The sequence below is a fragment of the Agrilus planipennis genome, unplaced genomic scaffold (assembly GCF_000699045.2).
Source record: "Agrilus planipennis isolate EAB-ADULT unplaced genomic scaffold, Apla_2.0 scaffold11, whole genome shotgun sequence".
In the NCBI taxonomy this organism is placed as follows: Eukaryota; Metazoa; Arthropoda; class Insecta; order Coleoptera; family Buprestidae; genus Agrilus; species Agrilus planipennis.
In genome coordinates, this window is record NW_020440736.1 from 1472933 (window position 1) to 1491597 (window position 18665).

The following is an 18665-nucleotide window of genomic DNA, read 5'->3' on the forward strand; positions in this document are numbered from 1 at the left end:
AAAACGTTGCTGTAAAATGAAATCGTATCAGATTTTTAAAAAAATAATTTATTCAACATGTCTGGAACAAAACGAAAATAACAGTATCCTAAAATATTACCAAATAGATTTATTGCTGATTAATATCAACCGAATTGTGATTTGTATTCTCATCTCAACTTACTGCAAAAACGTCCAGGATGAAAAGTCAGCCACTCAGCATTTAGGAAAGTCCAACAAAAACGGCACACCCTGGTAGTAGACGATTACTGATTTCAGTAACACCAAACTAACTTGAAGGTTCTTTTTTCTATCATTTACGGGTAATCTGCAGAAAAAAAATTAATTAACACTATTAAATAAATAAAACAGGAAATAAAATAGAAACATTTGTTAAAGGAAGTAATTGAAAGTGATGTTCGTAACCAGTATTACACTTAGAAACAAAACTTTTTAATTAAAAAAATAACAAAAATTATTATTTACCATAATTACTAAAAACAAAGAATAGCAAACATAGATCAGTTAGGTACGTACTGTATAATAGATAAAAATAACTCGGTAAATTAAGTGGGAAATATGCGAACAAAATCTCTCGCAACTACACACTACGATAGACAGGCAACATACTGGCAGTAACCAAGCCGATCAGGCTTGCAGGAATTTGCGATTGCTACAGCATGAAGCACCTATGACGCGGAAACCGCCACGCAGAAGCATCAAATGAGCTATTTGCGACGGTTCGCGGCAAACTTTTTGTAATTTAACCAATCGTGTAGCTAGTTTCTGCCCCGCTTCATAAATTCAAATAATTTGAATGTTTTGCTTCGTGAGAGTTCCATCGCCTGATCACAACTCTGAATATAATCAGTTAGAAGAGTGGGAGAGATGACGAAAGATTAGAAAGGAAAGCATGAGAGATAATGAAGGTTTTTGTTCTTACAATCTGAATTACATATGCTCTGAAATAATAATTCATGAGACAAATACTGCCTTTGAAATGAGGAAAAAAATATAAAATTTAATAATAACTATTTTCAGTTTATATATGCTTAGGGTTTCGCTCTAGTTATGATGCAATACAAAATTATTCATAGAGGTTCCTTGTACAACGTTAGGGTGCAATAGAGAAGGAATTTTTCAACATTAAGTCCCTAAAAGGGTGAAAGTATATAGGTTCACAGTTTGTGGTTTACTTCCAACTTTGCATTTCATTTTAGAAATCATTTGACTTAAAATGTGTTCTTTAGTTATCAATTGACCTACATTAGAAGGGGTGAAATTGGATTTGAAAGTTAGCTTATTTAACAAATTAATAAACACCTAACCGAAATTACTGAAATTAGAAAAATAAAATTTAGTCAGTAGATTCACTTTTAGGCGTACCATAACTCTATGAAAATTTTACTGGAATTTCATCCCCTAAGCAGATTAAATCTGTAGAATTGTTGTATGAAACCTTGAAATCTGCGAAGTTATTAGATATGAATAAACGTGTTGTATGGCTTTTTCAAAATGAATCATATGACGTGAAAAAGGGGATGTAGTCCCATGGTTTTTAGGATAAAGACATAAAATTTGGTAGTTAGGTTCTTGTTTAACAATAATGTAAGGAAAAAGGTGATTTTGCAGTTAAGGGAGTGAAAGTAAGGTCAAAATGTTTAATCTATAAAATTTTCGCTGATACCGCATACTCGAGCTAGCCAAAAAGCTTCGAGTAGCAAAGTTAGTGTACGTTCCATCGGAATTACACCAATAAATTCGGTTCGGGATATTTTTTTTTTTAATTTTGTCCAATGCAGAAGTGCTTTGTTGTGCGATAAATGTTTATGAGGATGGTATATTTAAAAGCTGTCTCAAATATTTTGATAACTTTTATTATTGCAAAAATCAGAAGAGAAGTAAAATTTTCTATGAACCCTTGTAGTTAGTATATTGCCAATTTTGATCGTCCTAACTATACATAGATTTGTTACCATTAAACTTTCGTGGGGTGCGTGTACAAAAACTCTTCAAAGTTTCCTAGCAATTGGATGAATGATAAAGGGAGTAGGTACATACCTATATGGTGTAGGGTTGTTAAAAATATGAATTAATTGTTTATTAAAATTTTATTGCTTCATAATATCAGCACACTTATAACTGTTAGGTAAATACTTCTTATAACAATAAATACAACAGCTGGTGTTATTAATTGGCAACAATGTGAAGGTAATAAAATGTAGATAGGTATCTAAACATCGATGTATCGTATGATAAGAATTATTCAAAAATCACTCAATTCTACTACCTTTCGTGCTTTATTGTGCCTATTAAGATAACAACAATCCTGAAACAATCAGAGTCATAATAAGCCCATTATTTTCCACTGGTACCACCAACATAACAAGTTTAAACCAAAAAGCTTTTCGTTATTATTGTTCTTTCGAATAACTTTTGGCATGATCGAATCGCAATATGAACGTTTCAGAATAAAAAAAACGATAGATACTGATGAGTCGACCTTGATTCACTAATGCATAAAGAATTAGGAAACTGATAATCACAGATGTCATTTCCATCAGCTGAATCTGGTCCTATAATATTGCTTCAGCTAGCACAATAGGATTTCAAAATATCAAAACCTCAAACGCATGCCTTATCCATAAAAATTCAAAATCCGAATGGTTTTGGCTTGTTTTGCCTTGAGATCAGAATATTTTGAAAGTTTGATGTGCTAGAGGGGAATTCTGACAAAAAAGATAACAAACTAAATGGACAGGTTTTAAATGTATTTTAATTCGATTCTGAGAATATATTATTACCAAAATGGTTGGTGTAAGTTGATAACGATAAGAATGGAATTATTTATTGGTTAGGTTATGAATAGTTAGGTTAGGTTGGGTTAAATTCATTAGTTAGACCACTTGACTTTACATAGTGATTATTTATATTTAAATATGGATTTAGATAATGATCCCTTTTATGGTTTAATATTCACCAAAAGGGATTAAAATACTTTCAGCACATAAAAGTAGAAAAAAACAGAGATAATGACATTCTCTTCGTTGTTTTGTCTTTTTATACCATGTAAAACTAAAAAGCAAAGGCGTCATTAGCTACCTTCAATACCTATAGCAATGTTATGGTGGTGCTCAGTTATAGTATGGTACTTGGTACCTTTCTGGGCTAGAAAGAGGTTACCAGATAGGTACCCAAATACAGTAGAACCTTGATAACTTAAACCTCGATAACGTTTTCAGTAACACCAAACTAACTTGAAGGTTCTTTTTTCTATCATTTACGGGTAATCTGCAGAAAAAAAAAATTAATTAACACTANCCTCGATAACGTAATAACCTCTATAAATTCATAAAATTTTGTGTTCCCTTCCCCTCGGAGTCCAAAAGTTCTATTACTTAAAATAAAAACCCTCTATAAGTTAAACGAATAATTTGGGCATCGCACCTCAGTAAGCAGTGAAAAGTGGTTTGAATCGGGAGAAAGTCTTCTATGTAAAAGATGAAGAATTGCTGAATTTCCTAATTTGGAAAAATGCTTCTTTACATGGTTTAGACAGTGTAGAAATATGTAAAATCATTAGTGTTAGTGGATCTATACTAAAGGAAAAAGCTGAAGAGTTTGCTAAGTCACTGGAAATCCATAATTTTAAAGCTTAAACTTAAACCATTAGTAAGTAAAAACCTCAACAACTCAAATTATTTTACGTTTCCCTTGGTCTTTATCTTATCGAGGTTCTACTGTATACGCATCGAGATAAATGTTATTTTTTTCATAATATCTTTTTTGGCAACACTCCTCTTACTTACATTACTTATTGACACTTACAATACAATTACATATATTATTCAAATATGCATATGTATATACCATAGGTACTTATAATTATGTATGTGTATATAATAATTAAGTCTCTATTGCATATTAGTGATCTTAATCTCGGAGTAGGACAAGACCAAAACCAAATACTAGATTAGAACAATATGTAATTATACATAAGAATATTTTTTATATTGAACTTAGAGCTTATCTCAAAGTTTAAAAATAAAAAACTTAAGGTTCAATTTTGGAATTTCAGAATTTCAGCCCAAGCTCATTATGCCAAAAATGGCCCCGATCGCCAATCCATTTTAAATCATTTTTAGTCTGACTTTTTATCAGGCACACCTTCTCTCTACTCTATCCATGGATTATCTTTTATTATCAACACACAAAAGGGTATAGAACATTGTGGTTATAAAAAATTATTCAACTGCGTTTAAAGTACTACTTTACTCTGTATTCTAACTGTAACAAGCACCACGTTATCAGATAGTGTATTTTCCATTAGTTATAGTAGAATATAAGTACTATGGATTTGGTAATAATGTAGTCTCTTATTTTAAATAGACTAATGTAGAATGTTACACTTAAACTATAAAATACGTATTTACTCTGTTAAACAGGCACAAATCTTTTAAAAGAGTAAACGGAAAGAAATTCGTTGTTTACCAAGTTAATCCACAGGGTGAGGCGGAGAAATTTGACGAATTTCAAAACTAAATAACACTCACATTTATTAATAACTAGCTTTTCCCAGCGGCTTCGCTCGCAGAAATTAATACTGTTTCCCCATAAAATCATTTAACTCCCAATTCATCCTTACAACGTTTTAATTTTATGTACCTAATAGATTTTAAATACAAACGTAGCAACAACATTTCGTCCTTAAGGGTTGATTTTTTAAAAATTGCCAAAACACGTATTTGCTTAATTTCAACAATGAGCAACCTTCGAGTAAATCCGAGTACAAATAAAATATACCCCAAGGAAACGCTGCAATCTCTTTTTATTTGATTAATAATATCAAACAGCATATATACCAAGTTTCAAGTAAATTCAACCACAAATAAAGTATGTCCCAAACAAAAATTGCAACACCTTTTTACCCCCTCCCCCTTTGGAGGTTGAATTTTTTAAAATGTCGAGATAGGTCTTTCAGAAATTAAATGAGAGACCATTAAGACCAAACTTCAAGTAAATCTGACCACAAATTCCGCGGGAACGGGATTAAAAGTATCCTATGTCCGTCTCCTGGTTCTAAGGTACCTCCCCACTAATTTTCAGCCAAATCGGCTCTTTTATATATATAGATTTATCAAGTACTACATCCATGAGACGAGCTCCCTTTTGTTTCTTACATAGTCCTTCAGTCTTCATCGAAGATTTCCCCTGACTCTCCGAATCCTTTCATAAGGAATCACCGCAATTTCATTCGCAATGTGTTGTCATAAATAATTATTGAATGGTGACAATACGAGATGTGTACAGACTTTACTTTTAAGTACTTCTTGATCTTCGAATACAATGCAGGCAATGCTGGGCCAGCTGCATCAAACAGCTACGCGGAAATGTGCACCTACTCCAAAATTTCTGAGTAGGTACCACAACTCATTTGGAGATCATCTATGGATTCTGAATTGACAGATTTTGTGGAATCCCCTGACCCTCTTCTACCTATTTTGTCCTTAAGGTAATCGTGTGATAGCGAGATGGTTCAAATTCACTCATAGCGAGAGCAACAGTGAACGTCTTGCGCCAATAGTTTCCTCAATAAATAATTTCTCGATTTTTTATGGTGATAAATGTATAAGTATCTACATCTCGAAATGTCAATATTCAAGAGTTAAAACAGCACATTAGAAATAAAATTGCTAATGGTTCAGAGAGTAACAGGAAATCTTCGAAGGAAGACGAACACCATGGAAGAAACGAGGAAGCCCATCGTCTCACGGATGTACTATTCAGATGAACTTACCTTTATAATATAAACACCTTCCAACCCTTAAGTACATATCTAGATTCTTTGCTTCGTCATATCAAACTAATGATGATTATAAATATGAAATTCGTCAGGTTCCTCTGCCCCGCTCTGTACTTTGAATTTCCTAGAGGTAAGTATACAGGGTGTACTAAAACGTTACCAGAAAAATCATTCCAATAAATTTTGTATGAAATTCCAACACATGTTTCCACATTATTAATTACCTATTGATCAATTATTATGAGTTAATAATTAAAATGAAAAATAGTGCTATAGTGATTCCCTGCTGTTTGATAGTTGATTATCCGATAAAATTCTACTAAAACTATAGTCTGTCCCATCATGCGCACATGGGCAGATTACGTACAATTGCATATTCGAACATTGTTATTTTATTACACCCTGTATATTGTAGTTGTTTGTAGACATAGAAGAATTCCGAATTATCATATCTACTACTTACCATAAAGCTTTAAATATTCAACAATAAATAAAGTTATTTGTCATCAATAAAGGTATTAATTAAATTATTATAAAAATACATTCATTCACCTTTTTAACCACTAATAGTTTCATAAGTATCAAAACAGTAGCATTATATCTTATCAACTTTTCTGTTCTAAGAATTACCTGTTACATTTTCACATTTAACGCCATTGAAGCACAGACTAAGTAGGTGCCTAGGCTTTTTGAATTTTTGAAGAAAAAGAAAACCTTAGGTAAATCGTCGCAAAATTAAAATCGACTTTTTAATGATACCAACCATCGATTTCTCGTATTCTCTTCTTATTTTCCTAAAAAGCCTTTCATTTGTTTGTTTTGATGCCGTAGTCCAATTTCGCAATTCTCTGCTTTCGTTACAAGGCTATCGAGCTTATCAACGTGATTATCAAGAGCTCTGGATAGGTCGGTGTCCAAATGGGACGCTACAACTTCTTCCTTGTCATTTTCAAACCCCTTATTTTCAAACTGAGTTGTACCCTTATCGTTAACTAATTTTATTTCTTGAGTGTGAAGGTGTTCGTTAGAGGAATCGTTGGGATGCTGAGATATCATTTGGGGATCATCTGTCGATTCTGAATTGGCAGATTTTGTGGAAGCCCCTGACCCTCTTCTTCCTATTTTGTCCTTAAGGTAATCGGTAATTGAGCCATACGACACCTTAAAATAATTTTTCTGTAGGTGTATGACAATTACATATTACCATAACGTATTAAAATAAAAAGGTTGATGAGACTAACGATGAAGGCATAGTATTTTAAAATAACTTTGGAATGATATTAAAGTGGGTCTTAACAACGTAGAAAATTGTAAGAAACGAGTAAACTAAACATGAAGTATGATTTAGTGTTTCCAAATAGATAGGGTTGAGGAAGATTTGTACTTATTTTAATCGACTTATTAATTAAGGTGTGATACGTTACAAGATTACCGTTTATGTGCCCTTTCATAACCTATAATTGCTTCAGCCGTTTCTTTTAAGTTTAACAAGTTATGAATTGTTTAAGAATTTCGACAAAAAATACATTAAAACAAGACAAAAAGGTTTTTTATATATCAAACTATCTTTTCGTAGTACTCTTCAATTTCGTCATTGGGAGTGCAAAACTCCTTTTCGATTTAATGATGTAATAATTGCAGAGAACGAAGGAAAAATTAGAAGAAGTCAGTAATTTTCGGTATCTAGGAACCCAGATAATTCAGGACAGATGGAGCAGTTAAACAAAGGATAGCTTAGTGTCAAGTCGCATTTAATAAAAAGAAACATGGACGATGAGTGCGGTGGAAAAGGAAATGTTAACAAGTGTTGGTGTTACAGGCGAACGATGAGGATACTGTGAATAGAGAAGGTTAGAAATGAGGACGTACAGTTGAGACGATCAAAATTGGTATAGTCTGCAATGAATTATCTGTAAGAATGAACGTATCTTCGTTCTTGTTTCCACTTGGGACTACAGTAATTTGCTGCGTTTCGAAGACGCATTTGTTAAGTTAGGAAATGCTTCATGAGTAGTGCAGACAAAGTCAAATGAAATAACCGAATAATAGTAAGCGGTGCAGCGGATAGAAGTTAGCTTAGGTACGCAAAAGATCAGGATCGACTTTATAAATGCCTGGTTGGAATTATATCTTTAAACACGTGTCTTTGCGTTTCTAAATTCTTGAGAACGTTGAAGTCCGATACTGACAACATGCTCAAATTCTGCATGTCCCAATCTCTTTCTGTTGGGGACTTTGCCAATTTTGAATGTTCTAACTATATCAGAAAGAGTAGGAGAACAGAAGGCGCTATTGAAGTCAATAAGAAAAAGGCAAGATGGGTTGGTTAGGATACCTTCTCAAGCAGTAAGGGCTAATTAGAGAAATTTTTTGTAACCCCATTAGAAGCAGAAACAGGAAGGGCAGGGTAGAAAACAGTGGAAGTGCATGTGCAAGCAGTCTTAGGGCTGACGACCTATAATGATTATGAGAGACTGGGGGTAACTTAAATCAACCAAACCTAGCTTTCAAGGAGTTTTTGAAAGTTAGGTTATGGTTAGTTCACATTGCCTTCATTTAAAAATGAATAAAGATGTTAGGAAAAAAATTTTGATAATTAAAAAAATATTTTATATTAATGCATTTTTATCAAAGTTCCTAAACAAATAATAACATATTAAAGCTGAAATATATAGATGGGGGCAATTTTATATTTGCAAAGGGCATTTAAACTATCACACCTTCTCAATTAAAAAATCGATTCCGGTCATGTGGTGAAAATGCTAACTTTATTTAATTATTTACTCCTCGAAAGTCTTCTTTTATCTGTTTATCTTACAGTTCTTTAGACTTTTTTTTTGACAGTAAATTCAATCTTTAACGTTTTTGTTTAAATTGACATTAAAGAATGAATGCCATGAATTAACTCGAGCATGTTATTTGCTCTATACAGTTATCGTAATACAGCAGATATATATAACCTTGCATGATATTATAAGGACAGATAAACTTTTTCAGATTATCGTGCCTGACATATCTTGTTTTTACGAAAGATTTGACTGTTGGCTTAATGTTAAAATATATTTTTAAGTTGTTTTGAATTATTATTATTACCAGAAATAAAAGGACGTAAAATGATGCACTCGAAAGTACCGCAAAGTGCACCCAATAACCTAACAATTTCCTTCCTAAATAATTTTTTAATCAATAATTTTCTAATTATAGTATAATGGATTTCGGGAACTTCAAAAATATGTGTCATGTGTCAAAGTCAAACAAAATAAAAAATGAAACGTTTTCAGAGCTGGGCTAAACTCTCACCGAAACAATTCCAAGCCCAAAGTCCTTGAAATCCCAATTACATTTTAAAATTTAAGGACTTCCAAATACCAATTATTTCGCAAACAATTAGATTCAAATCCCTGAGGACTTTTAAAGAGCTTGAAACCCTTTCAATTACAAAAAGTCCCAACTACTTGCTTATGAAAGGGCTTCATTTACAGTTCTTCCAATCCCTGAAAGAATTGGAAATGCACCTTTAATCACAATGCCCTAATGGTGACCTGACCAGCTCTGAATCCTGTCATATATCACAGTTTTGAACATAATATTGATCTTTAAAGGATTGTTTTGTGTCGCCTTTCAGTGAGAACCTTAGAGATTTCTTTAAAGCCTGACAAATAACACAGTCGACACATATTCTGCTGTATTCCGACTTCAAGTCTTTAATTTGAAAGCTAACTTAATCGAGAACATCATGAAGTGGCGTAAGAGCTATCTGCACAAAAAGATTGTTTCAGTATATCTATTATGGTTCCTATTGACAGAAATCAGTAAAAAATTGAAGGAACCATGAAATTTTTAATACAGATATTATTTCTTCAAAGCTGGGTTATAATTGAGAAAGATCAAGATGGATGACTTTACCAAACATAACCTACTGTTCAAGATATGTATAACAGGAATTATTGCAAGTAAAACCAGTTTATCTTGCCTAATTAAACTTCTGAAATCAAGACGTTTAGGTTTTTGGTCAGAACTGCGAGTCGCGGATCTTTTTAGATTTCTTTAGCGCGCCATGCGCAATCTTCATATATCGTCACTGACCAAACCTAATAGTGATGAGCAAAATTGGTCTTGGTTTTGTAAAGCTAAGACCAAGACCGAACGAATAAGACCAAGACTAAAACCAAGACCGAATATGCAAGATTAAGACCAAATATGTAACACCAAACGAAAAATTATTATTCCAGTAAAGAGCATAGGACGATAAGCATAGTGAATCGGCCTCAGAGGTATATCTGGATTATTTTTTGAGGGTATAGTGGTACTAATCAGGTACGTTAATCCTGAAAATTTTAGACCTCTATCTATTTTGGTTTTTGAATAAATCCAAAAAAGCGAAAAATCAGAAGAGAAAAAAATATTTTCGGAAAAAATCGCCTGTTTTTAATAATTATAATAAAGACCATGAGCTATTATTTTTTTCGAGTAAAGCCCTTATATGTTTCTATAACGTGTATAAATTTCATTCAAATCGGTTAAGCCAATTTTGAGAAAAAAAATATTTTCTGATTTTTCACTTTTCGGATTTATTCAAAAACGAAAATAGATAGAGATCTAAAATTTTCAGGATTAACGTATCTCATTAGTACCAATATAACCTCAAAAAAAATCCAAATATCCCTCTGGTGTCGATTCACTATGCTTATCGTCCTTTATGAGTAACACTAATATTTGAAGCAAATTTTCAGTTTGCTTGGGTGTATTTTAACACTAAATATACAAAAAGAAACTACCACTGTTTGAAAAAATGGATTTACAAGAATTTCCTCGGAATAACTGTTCTTTGTTTCTACCTTTTGGTAACACACGGTTAAAATAATAGACAAACTAATCTTTTTTCGATATTTGTACTTCTTTCGAATACCCTGCACCATTTCTTCTGCCAAAATTTCAAATTATGCATTGGAAGAACGATAAGTTCTTAAATTTTTATGAAAAAAAAAAAAATTTCTGCTTAATAGAATTATTGCAAGTATCAGACCAAAACCAAGACCAATACCGTGACTATATTAACAGTACCAAGACCAAGATCAAGATTAGAAATATTTGGGTAAGAACAAGACCAAGACTAGAAGTATTTCAGGAAGACCAGCACAAAGACCAAATAAACAAGACCAAGAACAATACCAAGACCGAGACAGTCTTGATCTTAATCTTACTTTGCTCATCATTGAAATCGAAGAAATTTTTTGAAAACTTCCTCTTTAGGAGTCTCTTTGGGACTGCCTATGGCGCATTGATGGAAAGATCTGCAAAGATCGAAATGGCGATCTGCATTTCACAGTTTCGACAAATATCCGACCAAGAAATTAAATGTTCTTATTAATTGATTGTGCGTGCCTGCTACTTATGACAGCTGCATCATCGATTCAATTGGATAAATCGAAATACCTTAAGGATGTTTGGGAGGTATGTCAAAATGCTACGAGACAAATAAAAATTTGGAAGAACGTTCCTCATTCAATTCTAAAACTCCTGTAAAAATTACAAATCGATTCACTAAACCGTTAAAAAGTTATTGAAATTTTAAAAAATTGTAATTTTACACGTCATTTTATGGAGATTCGTTAACCGAACAGATTAAATTTATTTTTATTAACAGAAAAAAAGCTACCAGAAATTTCAAACTTTTATAATAAGTAACTTGAACTCTGGAGAATCACTTTAGCGTAAGGTTATTCAAATTCACTAAATGGTTATCGAGGAAAAAATGAAAAATTAGCTGAAAATCTCGTTTTTACTTGATAATATAATGATAATATTTATAATTGTCTGAAATAAATGCAATTTTAAAGTTTTAATTATTATTTAAACATATTAAAAAGTTTTACGCTCATTATTAATAGAGATTGAAACTAAATATTTTTTTGTTTCGAAGTTGAAATCAAGGCATATTCACTGCCAAAAGTCAGTTAAAAATTTTCCATATTATTCGTTATTTCTTATTTTACTCAAAGTTTTTGGTCAAATTCCATATTTTCACTCAAACCGTATATTTTTTTTTTTTAGTATAGATACTATTTATTTACCTGATGATATGCTGCAAAACCTAATTAATCACGAATTTCTAATTTTATGTACTTTTGTCTCCGATTGTACCTCCCGAACATCCTTAATAAAATCTTGTCTAACACAAGGAATATGTGTTTCAGTAGCAGCTAATACACACCACATAGTGTGAACTGCATAGAATGATGATTTAAACTATACAAGGAAGGCATACCTTAAAGTTGGTAATACGTTTTTGTGTACTTCTTAATATACTGCTTAGTTCTTCCAACCCTCCACTTACACCCTTCAAGGCTTCATTTTCACTTTCTATTTCCTAAAAATATTACGAGATTATTCATTCTAATTTGTTTGGTCATTTAATTTTATCGCCATTGTTAAGCTGAATTTGTTTTATTTTAATATCATCACATGTTTTGTGATTTGTTGACCATTAGGTCTAACATCGAAATTAAAGAAACTTTTCTAAAGCTTCTTTGGATTTCATTGTTTCAGAGAAACTGTAAAGACAATTCTCTTTTTTTTTTATTTTAATTTTCTGATGCAAAATCGAGATGAAATTTTGCAATTTTTTCTGTAGCTTGTTCAAAAGAAAACGCCACGTTAAATCAAAGACCCAATGAAAAATAGTAACTGTAAAGTCAATTTAAATAAATATATTTCGAAAATTGAAATAGTTAAATCTTTATGTTTTCTGTCTATTCCAAAATTGACAATTTACCTTCAGATGTTCGGTTTCTAAAGCAATTTCCTCGGCAGCTTTTTTAGCATCGTATTCTTTACAAAATTCTTGGAAATCGGGTTTGTCCAAACCGAGAAGTTCTGCTCTGTTGCACTCAAATTCGTATGCCGTCTCAACCATTTCTTTTTTAAAAATGTTGAAGCACTGGCAAAATTGACATTTGTTGAATAATTCTGAGGAACCTAAATTTTTGTTTTCACATGTCTAAACTTTTCAATTCAGCGCCTGCGTCTCGGTATTGATCGTCTCAATAACTTGGAACCGATTTCAATTTCACGTAAGCTTTAGGCACTTTTCCAATATTAATTAATATTGAACATTGATAATTATTAGTTTATTTAGGCCACAAAAAGACCCTGTATTAAACCCAATGGGTTCTTAAAAAACGCAATGTAGCATTTTTTAGTTTTCTATAGCTAAAGCAAATCCTAAATTACTTCCTGCGTTAAGCTCAACAGTTAAACTGCATCCAATATTCACCTATTTTGCTTTAAGCTTTTGTGAATGTAAGTATAATAACTAATAGGCAAAGGAATATTATATTTTTTTTAGTAATCTCTCATTTACATTTGAACATCGTTTGGCTTTAAATATGTAAAAAACATAAAATTCAAATAAACGTATTAAAATTACATCACGAAGCTGCTCTCTATCGGCGACTATTCACAACGACCTCATGACCAATGCTATCTACTTTTGAAGTAGCGAGGCTTTAACAGCTCAGTATAGATGGAACTTGCGACAGAATAAACTGAAATATACAAGGTTTACCTCTATTATACTCTGATTGATCAGCTTGAAAATAAAGTTCTCTCCCAGAAATAAAATAAGTTTAAATTAATAGATCACAAAACACATTGCCATCTTCTATCTAATACGAAAGAAGTAGGAAAATATATTTGCATCCAACTGTCCAATTTGTTTCCAGTACATTGTAATTGTATAGCAATTTTGGTTATTCCAATAACACCTTTGAGTTATACATATACAGATTGTAGTGCAATACATTATTCCCTAATTTAAAAATAAACAAATTTTACATGCTTTAAATCTATTTATGTTGGCACACCCTGATAAGAGTAGTGACAGATCTGTCATAAAAATTTTCAGTTGTTAAAAGGTGTGACTGTTGACAGTATTGTTCATTTTAATTCAACACTCTTGCCAATCTTGTGGCGATTACAAATTACAATTAGCAATAATGAAGGGAGGGTCTTCGCCCGCATCAATGATCTTCACAGGGTTAGGGTTTGCTGCTATCGGATTTGCTGGACGTTATGTTCTTAGACGAATGCCACATTTAGAAAATGAGGTAAGACATCTGATCAAACATTTTCGTTTGTTGGATCCGGATATGTTTGATGGCAACTGCCCAAGAGGATCATCGTACACAGATAAGTACTCCCAATATTACAAAGGAGGATTTGAATCGAAGATGAACTTAAAGGAAGCAGCTCTGATCCTTGGCGTGGAACCTACTGCTAAGAAGAACACAATTAGGGCGGCGTTTTTGCGACTTATTACTCTTAATCATCCCGATCGAGGAGGATCGCCTTACATAGCGTCCAAAATTAATGAAGCAAAAGATTTTTTGGAGGAAAGGCTGCCACCCGGAAGAAAATGAGATTACATATGCTTCTAAATGTTAGCAATTACCTGTAGATACCGATATCACTTTTATAAATAAAATGTAATCCTATTTCCCGTTCCACAATACTCCTACAATGAAACGTAAGGAAGTTTCTATTGAAAGCTGTGACTATTTTTAAGACCTCTTCAAAAATCGCGAAGTAAACGGAAGAAGGTAAATTACCAAAGACAACCATTTGTTTTTTGAGGAAGTGAGTTACAAGTCAGTTTTGTAAATATTTGAGACAAAATAACAGGAAGTAGTTTTAGCTTTCTTCTAGAAAGATCACTTAAACACCTACGGACATGTGTTTCGGAAATTTTTAACAATATCTATAACCTCTGACTTCTCTTTGAAAAAGCACAATTCCGTTCCTTCGTTATACATATATATGTGTCCTGTGCCTATTAACCCTTGTTTTGACGAAAGGGTCATGAAATCATTTGGGTTTTCATTAGTATAATTGTTTAATCTGTGTGCATTTGGAAGAGTTCATTGCATCGACTGTCATTCTAGATATAGGTGGGGATTTATGGATTGATAATCCAGATTAGACTCACGATGAGTTATATTACAGTTTCATGGAGTATTTCCATGAAACTGGATCGCTTCTTTACTGATTTTTCTGTCCTCTATTTTCATGCGAGAAGCAAAGAGCATTAGCACTTTCTGTCAACATGTTATTTGGCGATGTTATTATCGTTGCTTCGTCACCACGAAAGTATTAATGTTTATCTCTTATATTAACTTACGCTCATTCAGTCCATCCTAGAAAAAAATTGTAATGGAATAACCAAAAGGAGAACAAGATATTTTCAACTTATTGAGTTGCCATAGTGGTAACAGTTTTATTGGAGAATGATTCCTTGCGTATGCATTGATTTCATAGAGAGGGTTGTTGTTTATCGCAGAACGTGTGGAAAAGGTAGCAAATTTCTTCTTTGCCCCTCAGTAACTTACTGATGACTTCATCTTCGTAAATTGACCCACGTATACTCATCGTATTTTCTGTTCGCAATTCTGTTGCTGGATTGAAATCCATTAACGAAATCGCAATTGTCTCTTATTAAGATGATAGGATTTTGCCAGTTTCCACATGGTCTCCACTCTAGTCGAATGAAGATATACGGGCATTGGGAAGAAACTGCGATACCCCCAAGGAGTTTGCCGGCCTCATCTTAGGATCGGAAAGCAATTCATACCCAGGAGTGAAAATTGTACTTTCTTCACTTGTCACGTAATTGTATATTACTATTCTTGGTAGAAATAGAAAAGGACAATTTTATAGTTGAGCGCTTGTTTGATGTATATGTCCTGATAGGATCAAGATTTTCAAATAGTTTGCTTTGCGACAATGGCCAATTTTCACGATGGTTGGGATGAATGTTACAATTGGCAGAAAAGTAACTTACTATTCGATATCTCCTAGTCAAATAATGTCACGTTGTCTAATCGGTGTTCTAGTGGTCAATTCTCTCACTCAGCATAGAGTGAAAACCCGTGTAAAAATTTACATGTAATAACCACACTATTTGAAGCACCTGGACAGCATTTGATCGGATACAATCGAATCCGATTATTGTATGGTATTAGTGTTCCAAAATTTCACATTCCAGATTTCCAGAAAAGACTAAACTAAACCAGAAATCACGACTCCTTGGTGACTCCACGGATTCCTAGTTCGTTTTCGGAATTTTTCGAGTGCGCCGTGTATACGTACAAAAAGCGTCGTAGTATTATGGTCGACCTGGCGGCGGTGGCCGATCCCACCAAGTTCTTTCATGTCCCCATGGCCTCGAAGACATTCTCCAGCACCAACCGCGTCCGCGGCGGCAGCATTCTACCTGCCGCCCGCAGTTACCTGAGTCGAGAATCGTCAGTGACGTGGTGCAAAACTGTCTTGTCCACTTGGTTACATACCAATCGTCGTCGTGGTGGTTTCCATACACATCGATCCCGACTCGGAAACCGCACCGTTATCCCTGTGGATTACCTCCGATCCCGTATCGTTTTTCTTTCCGTTTGACCGGATTCGGGCGATCGGTATTACCGGAAACACGCACTTTTCGAGTTTTCTTACCGTTTTGCGCTGTTGCCGCATCTAAAGTGCAAAGTCTCGGTTGGAATTTAGGTGTGGAAGTGTTACAGCCAAGTGCCAACGCGGTTTCCACGAAGAAAATTATTGCGGAATAACCGATAAAGCCGATATCTCTGGTTGATTTTCGGTAAGTGGTAAATATTCTAAATTAGCTTTTTTATACCAGTTGATTATAGTAATTGTATATAGGAATAATATGGACGATGATGCGACGAAATTCAATAATTGTTCAAAAAATCCTTTTCGGAATCTAAAAAGTGCGTTCAAAACACCACCGGTGACACTAGGTAAATTTGTCAAATAGGATCAAGACGCATTCTTGTTAAAATTTGGACACCAAAGCTTCTGCATAACTGGAATAGTTGTTGATATCTAAAAGTAATTATATTTGATTCTATAATCTTTTACTTTATCTTCAAACGACTTCACACTGGTCGCTAATTCCTCTTTCGACACCCTTAATACCTACTAATCACCTGTTGACAATAATTTCGTTATTTCAACTGTAAATGCAATTATAGCATTAAATTACAAAATGGGTTTCGAAGTTAATTATAACGTATCCCTCATCAATGATTATGATACTGTTCCCATACTTTTTGAAATCCGAATTTGTACAGGGGGTTAATATTAATTGTACTTAAGTTCTTATGTTTGAAACAATTTTAGACGACACGTAGTTAAATGAAAGAGATTAGCCGTCTTCTTCCCTAGCAAACGTTTTCAGGTGCAATAAATTCTTATTATTATTACTATCTTTGGTCACTTATTATTAACCTCATGTATACGTGTACCTGTTTGACCCTAATAAATATTACAGTGTACCGGATTTAAGTCTGATTCTACACCTGAATCGTACCGGATGTCACGGATGAAAAAGTTGTGAGGGGTTGAGAACCCATAGAGACATGTGAGTCACACAACATACCTAATACCTTCTTCAATAGTAGTAAAATATTCTCGTTTTCCTTCATTCGTCACAGTTTCGTTATGTCCACCCGTTCATCCTGTTCATCCTTTTCAGATCTTCGCAGCGTTTACATTTATAAAACCGATCAGAAAATGAGTGAAGTTTTCAATAGAAGCGCATATAAAAAAGAAAGAACATTTAAAAATTAGGTACATATTAAATTCCTTCTTCGAAACACATCCCTAGTTGTTTAACATTTGTTCCAGATGGATACCTATCCGGCATTCTTGCCCGGAAAAATTCCTAAAGGTAATTTTACACCCTATGTGAAACCTGATCTTCTTTAAAATTAAAGGGCCAGTTCCGAAATCATTCAATTGGGATTTTTACCTGCCAAATATCGCATACTAACTGGGGTCCCCTTTAACTCACTTTTCAGTTGGTCACCGTGGTCAAGTTGACCATACTGCTAGAAACACAGTTTAATTTTGCTTATAGGTATTTAAGGAAATAACACATTTATACATAGAGGGTCAAAATAAATTAATAATACCCCCAATATATGTATTAAGCGAAGAATACTTTTGCTTGATTGTTTAGGATCATAAGGTTATAGTAGGAATAGGTAACGAGAATGAAGTCTTGTTCTTTTGGCTTCGGAATCGTTCAGTTGAGCACTTTTGGGTGCCCAATTAAGATATATTGCTGCATGTAGGTATGCATATATACCACGTTCCCCCGAAAGTATAACCTACCCCGAAATTAAGTCTCACCATGATTGTAAAGGATGATTTTAGTATTAATATATACGCCAAAAAAACTTCGCATCGGCGTTTTATGGAACTTGAAAGAAATTAGTGTATATTCGGTCTTTATAGTTGTTGTTAATGTTGTGAATATATTTTGCAGGTACTATTATTAGAGAGACTGTACCATTAGTTATGATACCTGGTTATTATTAGGTTACAATAGTTGTAAAATTTGTACAAATTTCATTACCAGTATCATGAAACTGAATTTTTAGATACTTTCGGATTTTTTCCATTAGTTGGCAAAAATAGTCATAGTCATAATAAACCTTTGCAGACAAACGCTAGTTCGATATCGTCAAATTGTAGACAGTACGTTTAAATAAACATTCAATTGAAAGTGGTTAATGTTAAATATTACTTCGAAAAATCATTCTTAATTTCTTTTCGACTAAAAATTATCTCAATTTAATGAGAAAAGAAATTGAGAATAAATTTTGGAATTAATATTCAAATGAAAATGTGAGGTTATATTACTATTTTCATTATTTAAATATTGAATCGATGAAGCTTTCAAGTAATGTAACTCCATATTTCTCCACTTGAGATATATGATATCTGATATATCTTCACCACCTGAAGAAGGCACAGTGTGTGGAAATAATTATAGTGGTTATAATAAATTATTTGTAAATTCCAA

The 18665-nt window shown here is 33.2% G+C and overlaps 3 protein-coding genes across 10 annotated transcripts in view; 2 read left to right on the forward strand and 1 right to left on the reverse strand.

The window, feature by feature from the left end:
* Positions 1-3215: 3215 nt before the first annotated feature.
* LOC108733915 overlaps positions 3216-18665 on the reverse strand; it is a 42090-nt gene continuing 26640 nt past the window's right edge. For 2 of the 3 annotated variants that reach the window (XM_025979876.1, XM_025979874.1), the window contains exons 3-5: positions 12558-13329; positions 12051-12152; positions 5046-6943 (exon numbers count right to left, since the gene is read on the reverse strand). In XM_025979876.1, coding sequence (XP_025835661.1) covers positions 6569-6943; positions 12051-12152; positions 12558-12698 — 618 coding nt within the window. In that variant the 5' untranslated portion in view covers positions 12699-13329 and the 3' untranslated portion in view covers positions 5046-6568. Of the gene's footprint in view, positions 3271-5045; positions 6944-12050; positions 12153-12557; positions 13330-18665 lie in introns of those variants that run through there. The other variant, XM_025979875.1, reaches the window with a different exon arrangement.
* Positions 13361-14277, forward strand: LOC112906148 (mitochondrial import inner membrane translocase subunit TIM14-like). The gene has a single exon (XM_025979877.1). The coding sequence runs from the start codon at positions 13780-13782 to the stop codon at positions 14200-14202; it is 423 nt and encodes a 140-aa protein (XP_025835662.1). The 5' UTR covers positions 13361-13779; the 3' UTR covers positions 14203-14277.
* The window catches only part of LOC108733914, a 50643-nt gene continuing 47875 nt past the window's right edge, over positions 15898-18665 (forward strand). Inside the window, exons 1-3 of one of the 6 annotated variants that reach the window (XM_018465268.1) lie at positions 15898-16433; positions 16483-16684; positions 17127-17216. The gene's annotated coding sequence lies outside the window, so the exon portion shown is untranslated. Of the gene's footprint in view, positions 16441-16482; positions 16685-17126; positions 17217-18665 lie in introns of all 6 variants that reach the window. The other 5 variants (XM_018465269.1, XM_018465271.1, XM_018465270.1 and 2 more) reach the window with 5 other exon arrangements.